This window comes from Sinohyriopsis cumingii, chromosome 17, assembly GCF_028554795.1.
Source record: "Sinohyriopsis cumingii isolate HCF-2022 chromosome 17, ASM2855479v2, whole genome shotgun sequence".
In the NCBI taxonomy this organism is placed as follows: Eukaryota; Metazoa; Mollusca; class Bivalvia; order Unionida; family Unionidae; genus Sinohyriopsis; species Sinohyriopsis cumingii.
This window is the reverse complement of record NC_142977.1, coordinates 68,816,777-68,827,257: the sequence shown is the minus strand read 5'-3', so window position 1 is coordinate 68,827,257 and position 10,481 is coordinate 68,816,777. Positions and strand designations below refer to the sequence as shown.

The window sequence follows — 10,481 nt, the reverse complement described above, 5'->3', positions numbered from 1 at the left end:
TTTTGTTCATTAGGACATTAATCATGCCATTGAGAATGTGTCAAATGGTTTGCTACCTACGGGCCCTTTTGGTCATGTGACTTAATTTGAATTGCCCTACTTCTGAGTGATCAGAAATAACATTTTGGAACTTGTTCAGATAGCAGATTTTATATTGATCGAATGCACCATCGTTAGAAATGGGCATTGCTGGCATGGGCAATATGCTGAAAACTTTTGACTAAATACTTATGTGTTTTTAGTCCATTGCCTTGTAGAAAAATACTGTTTATATAGAATCATCATATGGTATCAAATCTGCAAAATTAGATTTTTTCATCTGTTACTTGTAAAGAATCTGTGTGTTTGTAGTCAGCATCATGCTGATGACGTCATGCAATAAGGTACCATATATACCCACTTTTAAGTCAAGCCATATATACCCATTTTTAAGTCAAGCCATATATACCCACTTTTAAGTCAAGCCATATATACCCACTTTTAAGTCAAGCCATATATACCCACATTTAAGTCAAGTCATATATACCCACTTTTAAGTCAAGCCATATATACCCACTTTTAAGTCAAGCCATATATACCCACTTTTAAGTCAAGCCATATATACCCACTTTTAAGTCAAGCCATATATACCCACTTTTAAGTCAAGCCATATATACCCACATTTAAGTCAAGTCATATATACCCACTTTTAAGTCAAGCCATATATACCCACTTTTAAGTCAAGCCATATATACCCACTTTTAAGTCAAGCCATATATACCCACATTTAAGTCAAGTCATATATACCCACTTTGAAGTCAAGCCATATATACCCACTTTTAAGTCGAGTCATATATACCCACTTTTAAGTCAAGTCCAACTGCAAACTGAATAGACCTAGATCTGTTGTTGCATAATGTGTTGGCAGATCTGGGTCTGTGCAGTTTGTTAGGAATAATCAATAGAACAAACAATATAGACCCTGATCTGCAGGCACATTATGCTACAGCAGATCAGGATCTTTGTTGTTTGCAGTTTGACTCAACTTATCAGTGAGGATATACTGTATTATAAGATATGATATTGCATTTCCCACAATTCAGCACAGAATTGTTACAGATTTATTTATAACCTTTAGTAGTCAATGGTAATGTATTTTTTACCATTTAGTTTTCGAGTTTAAATTTTTAAATTTTTAATTATTCAGAGTAGTGCAGCTTATCTGCTGCTTGGTGTTAATATAACATGACTTACAATATTCCTTTTTTATTATGAACATACAGATATCAGTATCTATGCCAGTATATTAAAATTTTTTTGTATAATTTCTTAATGTTAAACATGTATGCTTTGCTTTTATCTAATTGTTTGACTTAAGTACATTTGTTTGGGACTACTGCTTAATAAATATGGTAGAGTTTTCACAATCTGAGTAAAACAAACCACATACAGGCTAAAATCAAACTTTACTGGAAGAAAAACAAAATGCATCTGCTTTTGTATTGTAAATGAAATATGTTTGGCATTATTGATTCCATAGTGGCTGGTATAACAATACTACTAATAATAATAATAACAATAATAATAATATAAATAATATTAATAACAACAACAACAATAATAATAACAACAACAACAATAATAATAATAATATTAAAAACACTACCACCAACAACAATAATAATAAGAATAAAATCAACAACTGGGGCCCCGCGTGGTCTAAAGCGCTCTCCATTATGGATCACTGCCATCTCACCTCTGTCTGTACCGGTTCAAGTCTCAGATTCAACCAGTGTAGGTATGTGAGAAAGCTTGCCAGTAACTTCTCATGGGTCAGTGGTTCTTTCCAGGGTTTTCCCAGGTTCTTCCTCCACCATTAATACTGGCCACCATATATATCCTATCGTGTGCTGAAAAATGGTGTTAAACCCAACAACAACATCAACAACAACAGTAATACTACTACAACTACTATTAATAATAATGACTATTTAAAGAGGGTGATGCAATTGGTTGCAGTAAACTAATTCTCCTTGTGGCCATAGGCATATTTACATACAGAGTATACATATTTAGTTGTACACATTTGAAAGGTTTGTACATAATGACAACCATCCCATTGGGATCAGTGTATGAAATATTTGTGCATCATAACAGCCGTCTCATTGGAGCCAGTGTATGAAATATTTGTGTATCATAACAGCCGTCTCATTGGAGCCAGTATATTAAATATTTGTGTACCATCTCATTGGGGCCAGTAGGTGAAATGTTTGTATATGATAACTCCAGTCTTAATGGGGCCAGTAGGTGAAATGTCTGTGTTTGATAACAGTCATCTCAGTGGACCAGTAGATAAAATGTTTGTGTTTACTAACAGCCATAACATGGGGCAGGGGAGGGCAGGATATGAAATGTTTGTGTATAATAAAAGCTATCCCATGGGAGAAAGTATATTAAATGTCTGTGTATAATAACAGCCATCCCATAGGGGCCAGCATATGAAACATTCCTGTATAATAAAAGCCATCTCATATGGGCTAGTATATAAAACACTCCTTTATAATAGCCACTATATGAAATATTTGGGCCTGATAACAGCCATCACATAGGGCTAGTATATTAAAAGTTTGTGTTTAATAACAACCACCCCATAGGACCAGTAGATACACTGTTTGAGTATGACACCATCTCGAAGGGGCCAGTAGGTGAAATGTGTATATTTATAGGTTACTGCATTTGTATGGGAAAATATGAACGAGTTTTGAGATTATATCCTTCCGACAGAACGAGTTCATATTTTCCAATACAAATGCAGTAACCTTTTTATTTTATGCTCATTTTTTTAATTCTACCTAAGGTTTAATTACATAAATACAATACACTACAAGAAACACGTAAATGAATGTATGCCGCATTCCAAACTAAATACACAAGTGCATATTCATCATTACACAAATCAACATTATTACTGCGCACATAACTCCGCCCAGATAAATGTGAACTTAGTCGCATGCTCGACATAACTTACGAAAGAAAATGGTGTGTCTTGTTAAAATTGTAATTTGGAGTCATATTGTGAATGAATGTGCATTGCAACAACTTTTCCATTTGATGTGGAATGAATAGATTTTGGTATTTTTCTCGATTTTAGGAAATTTCGTGATTATAGACTGGATTTGTATGTGATGATTCCACATGAAATACCTGAGAGTTAATAAGCTAGGGAGAAGCATGTTGACATCTGCAGATGTGTTTTTGTTTCTGTCATTGAATGTTTCAAATCATAATGTGGGAAAAATATGAAGTCTTTTAATTGCAGTTATCAAAAAGACACTATGGAATTTAATGCTTATTTCATTTTGAGTGCAGTAAGGAGTATGCAATTGCACTTATCATCGAAATTACAGTACAAATTCGAAATGTGTAATCCAGATTGAAAACCTATGACATGGCTCATGTAATTCAGATTTGCAGAATTAAGAAAATACATTTTGATGAAATTCAGGATGTAAAACTGTAAGTATATTTTATTTTGCCATTCTTATCACCAGCTAAAGAAGAGAGGGTATGACTTGTCACTTGTATGTTATTTGTAAGGACCTTATCTTGCGTCTGTTATATACTGTAGCTAGCCTAAATCCATAACATTGTGTCAGCGTGGAATGTGCCATAGCAGCTGGTATATGGCAGTCCATGAAACATTTGTTTTAGTTCATTCAGAAACAAATTTAAATAACCACAACGTAAAGAGCCTCTTACATAAGTGTACATGATTTGTGTACAAATAAAAAGTGCTGGCGTCTCCATCCATTGTTTGTTTACAATAGAAAGTAGTTTTTTATGCATGTGAATGCTATATGTCTATTGTTGCACGAATTCAGTATCAGGTAATACTGAACAATTCTGACAATGTAAGTTAACGGGGACAAAAATGAGAATATAATAAAACATATAAGACATGGGGGAAATATCGTAGTTCTACATGGAGAAGTGAATGTTTCTTTTTGTTCAGATGCATCAAATGCTGGGGATATTGCTATTCTACTCAATAAATAATTTTGAATTCAAAGAAAATAGCAGTAAAGATGATGCAAAAAGTTAAACAGTACATGATGATGTAGAACATTATGCGGAAAACACTTGAGATTTCACAGGATGAATGTCAAATACCACTTGTGATAACTTTTTTTTAATAAACATTACTATTAGAAATAAGGAGTTGAACTATTTCTTTGGCCACATACTAGAAAAAGGAGAACTTTAAAACAAAAGTACAGTAATAGTAGAGGCAATTAAGGAATTAGAAAAAGATTTCAAAACTTTAGAAAATTCACTAGAACTGAGCAGGAAAAAGGAAGACTTGATGAAATACAAGAGGAAAAAAATGGAATGGGTAATGGTACATTTTTGAGTGATGAAGGAAAAAGGTTACAAAGTAGTTCTGCACCATTGTGAAATAATATTCTGTTAATAAAATGATGCCTACGTTAATAAGAGACAATGGGTCACAGAAAAAACAAAAAGGAATTTTGCAAGAAACTAAACACCATTTTTAGCATCGGTATAAATACAGGAAAGTAGACTTCATAATTTAAATGAACTTTTTAATAATGTGAACATGATATTCCAAACTAGATAGCTTGGAGAAAGACCTGGGTCTTTGCAGTTTGTAGTTTTGTCATTAGATGGACCTATATTTTGTGAGGACGCATTAAGATGTTTGAAAAAATGGTAGACAATAAAGGTCCAGGTTCAGATGGTTTTACTTCGGAAGTTTTAATTTTGTTGTTGTTGAAGATATATGTCATTTCCTTGTTGTGTCCTTAAACTATGGTTGCAGTGTAGAGGAACTTTCATCAGTGCAGAGAGAGAGAGAAAAATTAGTTGTATTACAAAAGGTAACAAACCAAAGCAGCATCTTAAGAACTGGAGACCAGTAACATTGCTGAATGTACACTGTAAAATAACCTTGGCTTGTACAATGAAAAACATCTTATAAATGAAGATCAGACTGGTTTCATTAAAGGCAGGAAAGCATCACAAACTTTTGTGATTTAATGTTTTACACTGAAAAACACAGAATTCCAGGTTTATTACTATTAATTTACTTTAAGAATGTTTAATCTTCTGTTTTGGTCATTCTGTTATGAACTAGATATAAACTGCTTATAATGATATAAAATCATGGGTTACAGTAAATAGCTGCTGTACCTGTCTTCTTGGTTTTATATACATAGAGGATTTTACAACGAGACCTTTTATCTCCATTTATATTTATCCTTTTTTGCTGAGATACTAGCACACATGGGAAGAGAAAGCCCAAATAGTAAATGAATACAAATAAATAATTGAGAATATTTGATTTCTCAATATACATATTATACTTTTTTCACTGATCAACATAGATACAATCTGTGTCCATTGCAGTCGGCCAGAAAACATGTGAAAGTGAATTGCCTTCATGAACCTTGTGCCAAATTCTTCAAGCAGACACATCCCCAGTCCAATATACAACCTCAAAGTAGACCTCGTCTTCATCCATCGAGCTCCAGAAATGGCAAAACAGAGATTCCTGACAAACCTTGAATAGAAAGAGGCAGTTTTCACACCACTCTTCATTTCCCAAAGGAGGAGGTGGGGGACAACCTTAGGGACTTGGACCCTCTCCAGCTGCACATCCTGCTACCTGATGTTCTGATTGGTGCTCTGCTAGGCCTCTTTTCCAAATCTTGGTCAAGCATCACAGATGATGGGTGGGCTCTTTCAATTGCAAGCAAGGTGTACTGATTCCAGTTTTGGGAACTAGCTTCACTGTCCAGGACACCCATCTTTCTTCACCAATCCCATCTGGTGAAACTGAGGGAGAAGGTGCATGATGCTTTTACAGAAACAGGCAGTTAAGAGAGTTCTGAATGATCAATCACCCGCCTTCCATTCCTGTATCTTACTAATTACCCCAAAAAGTGGAAAGATTCACATTAAAATCATTCTCTCCCCTTTAAAGGGGCCCCGAGTGGCAGAGTGGTCTAAAGCACTCTCCGTTATGGATCACTGCCATCTCACCTCTGTCTGCGTGGGTTCGAGTCTAGGATTCAGCCAATGCGGGTATGTGAGAAAGTTTGCCAGTAGCTTCTCGTGGGTCGGTGGTTCTTCCTGGGGTTTTCCCGGGTTCTTCCTCCACCATTAATACTGGCCGCCATGCATAGCATATCGTGTGCTGAAAAATGACGTTAAACCCCACAACAACAACTCTCCCCTGTAAACCATATTTTTTTATGGAAGAACTTTTTAAGATGGAGACTTCGTGATGCCATTTTACACATCCCATATTTTTTCACTGTTTTGCTTAGACCAGGATGTTTTTCAATTCCAGGTCATTCCATTTGGAATTTCTTCTTCACCCAGAGTTTACATGCGAGTTATAGGAATAGTAGCAGCTTATCTCTGATTGCTGGGAACACCAATTCTCTAGTATTTTGAAGATTTGCTTATCTACTATGTTCAGGTCCAGGCTTTTCATCTGGATCTGTTCCACTGTTGATATCTGTTTGCAAGACTTTGTTTACATCGGGATAAGTTTCCTCACAAATCAGAACGTAGAGTTCTACCAGATCATACAGATTGAATCCTTGTTCTGTTAGAGGCAAAAAAATTGTACCTGTTCTTTTGTGGAGCCTTGACCACCACTGCCAACTTGATTCTAAAAGGATATCTTCATATGCAACCTCTACAGTTCCTCCTCGCATTTTGGAAACCTTCAGATTTTCTATCAAATCTATGACCAGCATTTCATCATGATTTGCATAAGTAGATGAATCAGGACAGATGTGTGATTGGTTGTTGGTTGTTGATGTGGGGTTTAACACCATTTTTCAGCACATGATAGGCTATGCATGGCGGCCAGTATTAATGGTTGAGGAAGAACCCAGGAAGAACCACCGACCCACGAGAAGCTACTGGCAAGATATGTAATTGGAGTCCCCATGCATGCACCCAACCAACATGCATATCTGTTCACTGATGCATCAGGTTTTGGTTGGGGCACTCATTTAGAACATGATTCAGCATGGTCTTTGGGCAATGTCTGAATCATCCCACCACATAAACAACCTAGAAATGAAAGTGATATACCCAGTGTTGCAAGGGCGCATCAACAGAGTAAGGGTTCAGTGTATCATGATCTCTTCTGAAAAAACACTTGAAGCATGTCTCCTACATCCTCCTACATCAAGGAGGCACACAAGCCCATTTTTCTTTGGAACCTCCTCGGCTGGGCAGACTTGGAGGACATCCCAATCAGAGTTTGCCACATTCTGGGCAAGAAGAACATTTTCAGACAGTATGTCCAGAATTGGAGGAGCCATTCTCACAGAATAGACTCTTCGTCGCTCTTTTTCAGAGTCCCTTTTCATACTGTGGTGAAGACTTTTGGTGGATCTTTTTGCAACCAGGCTAAACAACAGACTTCCCTTTTAGGCTTTCTCCTGTCTCAGATCCAGGAGCATGGGCTGTGGATGCCTGCAGACTCCAGTGTGATCGACTGATTGTACATGCCTTTCCACCCTTCTGACTGCTTTCTCAATTTCTGCAAAAAGATCATTTGTATGACCCCATTGTTCCCAGTACTCATGGTTCATTGATCTTTGACCTGTTGATTGCTTGACCCCTGTCTCTTTCTCACAGGAAGGATCTTGTGATGCAACAACTAGAGTCCCTCCTACACAATAGCCCACATATTCTCCACCTTCACGCTTGCTTCGTCTCAAGTGATCTTTTGGCCAGAACAAGTTTTTGGACTGAATTGCTAGTTGCATCATTCAGGCCATTCTTGCACTTTCTTATGCCTTGATGGAATCTTATGTTTTATGGTCATTAACCCAACCCACTTTGAACAGTTGAGTGAGGCTTCCTTTCAGGACCTCACTCTTAAGACCGTTTCTATTTGGCCTTACCTCTATCTGAAGACAAAGTGAATTTCATTCCTTATCAATCGACACTAGCTGCTTCCAGTTTATTGGGAGTTTCCCTGCTTTGTCAGCTGTGATTTTTATTTAAAAAATCAGTTAATTTGAACCGATGACCTCCCACATGTTAGGTGGACACTCTAACCACATAGGCCACCAGAACAGTTTTATATATATATATATATATATATATATATATATATATATATATATATATATATATATATATATATATATATATATATATATGTATGTGTGTGTGTGTGTGTGTGTGTGTGTGTGTGCCAGAGCAAACATTTCCTTACAAATACAGCTGTTGTTCAAGGACAAAGTGAAAAGACCTTTTTTTAAATTTACTTGCATATCTAATCTTTTAAAAAAAATACTTGTCTATAAATGGCAGAATGTTTTGTCCCTTGACCTTTTGACCTTTGCTGTTATAATCTGTGTCTGACATTAAGATATCTGTATATTAAAAGAATTCATGCTCCATCATGGCAGCATGGTTGTAATATATAGTACCATTGTCCTTCCTTCCCTCCTTCCTCCCTCCCTTCCTTCCTTCATTCCTTCCCAGTTTGATTAAGTTTGCATTTAGGTAATTTCAGACACTGTGTTAGGGCATCTGTGTTACATGAATGTGTCTCCAGTTCATTCATTCTTTATGAAACTGGACTGAGTTTAAATTGACTATTATCAGTTGAATCACGATTGATAATAATTGATTTATTGGATAATTTATCAGTTGAATCACAACTGATAATAATTGATTTATTGGATAATGTTGTTCACATAGCATTTCAAAATAAAGTATGAAGACAAGACTGCTAACTGTTCATGACTTGTTTACATTTAAAATAATTTTGTTCCACAGAATGAGAACATTGCTCAGCTTTTTATGATTTTAATTCACAAGATGAATCAAAAGCTAGAAATATAACAAGGAAGATATATATGCCAATTGTCAAAAAATTAAGAAAGATTGTCTGAAATCAAGAAATCTTTAACTGTTATGCAAATTTGCTGTCATTGTATCAAGATATGCTTTGTTCAGATCATTGATTAATAGCACCAGAAATAGCAGTCAGTAATCATTGATTAACAGCACCAGAAATAGAAAGCAGTAATCAGTAATTGGTTATGTTTTGGCAGCTGTATATTTAATTTATAAAGAGGCTCTGAAATGGGGCCAAATATTTCAAGAAAATGATGTCAGAAAATTATTGCATAGCCCAACAAGTTGGATAAGTTAAAGTTTATAAAGGAAACACACCTGCTTAATCTCAAAACATTTTGAAATTTGAGCTCAAGATTCAAGTCCCCAAATCAGATATGATACTTGGAGTGTGTCCATGGAATTAAAATGTTTAATGCTGGCAAACAGGTAATCCAGAAAGTTTTATTATTCTGATTAAAACCTAATCAGAGGTAAAGAGTGACAAAGTTTTTAGACTTTGAATTTCTTGCTTAAAATGTTTTGACAATATGTGACCTGATTTTGCGAATGAGATGTAACATGTATGTTCTTTTTGCAGGATTTGGTGAGAAGCACGTAAAGGCTTTGGCAGCATTGATTGAAGCCGGGGCAGAGCTGAATGTGATTGATCAGCATGGTTACACACCATTACACACCTGTGCATTCCGTGCTGTACTGGGAGACTTCAGTCTTAAGGCCCTCAAACTGTTGGTTGGAGCAGGCTCCTACCTTTCTCCTCAAAGGACAAGAGATGAAAGGTACATAGATTTGACTGCCATATATACTCACAGTATGGGTCTCTGCAATTTTGTTTCATATTTTGTTTAGTTATATTTTCAGGTCAGTGTCATCTATATGAATGGCAGGACATGGGTATGACATTTCTATTAGATCCAACAATATTAGAGTGTGATGTTTCACTTTTGTGAAAGTCATATAATTTCTACATCAGATAATGTTTTAACTCAGACTTTGGTATAATATTGCTAGATATATTGAAATTTGTATCCTGTTATGCTTAGAAATTTTGTATTTCCAATGTTAGCGCAACATTACTGCTATTCATAGGTGTGGCATTGCACTTGGTGGAACCATTGTATCCACATGATACAGTAATCACAGATCCAAAGCTGGTGACATTTTTTGTGACCTTAGGGAGTCATGGCAGCTCAGTTGGTGGAGTGTTGGACTTGTAATCCAGTTATCATGGGCTTGAGCCAGCCAGGGTCAATTTTCTCTACATATCCTTTGGAAAGGCATTTAAGTACCATTTCCTTGACATAATGTAGCCAATAATGTGCTAAAAGTGCCTATAAAACCATCAAAAACAAAACAAAATTATGTCTGCATGTGAGCTTGAGTTTCTTACACTAAATTTCAAGAATAAGGAGCCTGGTCTTGCCAATAAATAGATTCTCTCTATAGCCAAAACTGAGGATGCTAGGAACATTACAGTTTTATAATATATGATACAAATTTTATATAGTTAGAAATGCCAGTAGATCTGGTGGATGTTTCTTCAGAAATTTGTACTAATAGTTTCATTAATGTATGTTTAATTT

General features: G+C 35.8%; 1 protein-coding gene across 1 annotated transcript in view; it reads left to right on the top strand.

Moving 5' to 3' along the window:
• The window catches only part of LOC149779176 (transient receptor potential cation channel subfamily A member 1-like), a 57,483-nt gene that overhangs the window by 35,126 nt on the left and 11,876 nt on the right, over positions 1–10,481 (top strand). Inside the window, exon 4 of the mRNA XM_089939742.1 lies at positions 9,479–9,677. Within this exon, the coding sequence (XP_089795868.1) occupies positions 9,479–9,677 (199 nt within the window). The remainder of the gene's footprint in view (positions 1–9,478; positions 9,678–10,481) is intronic.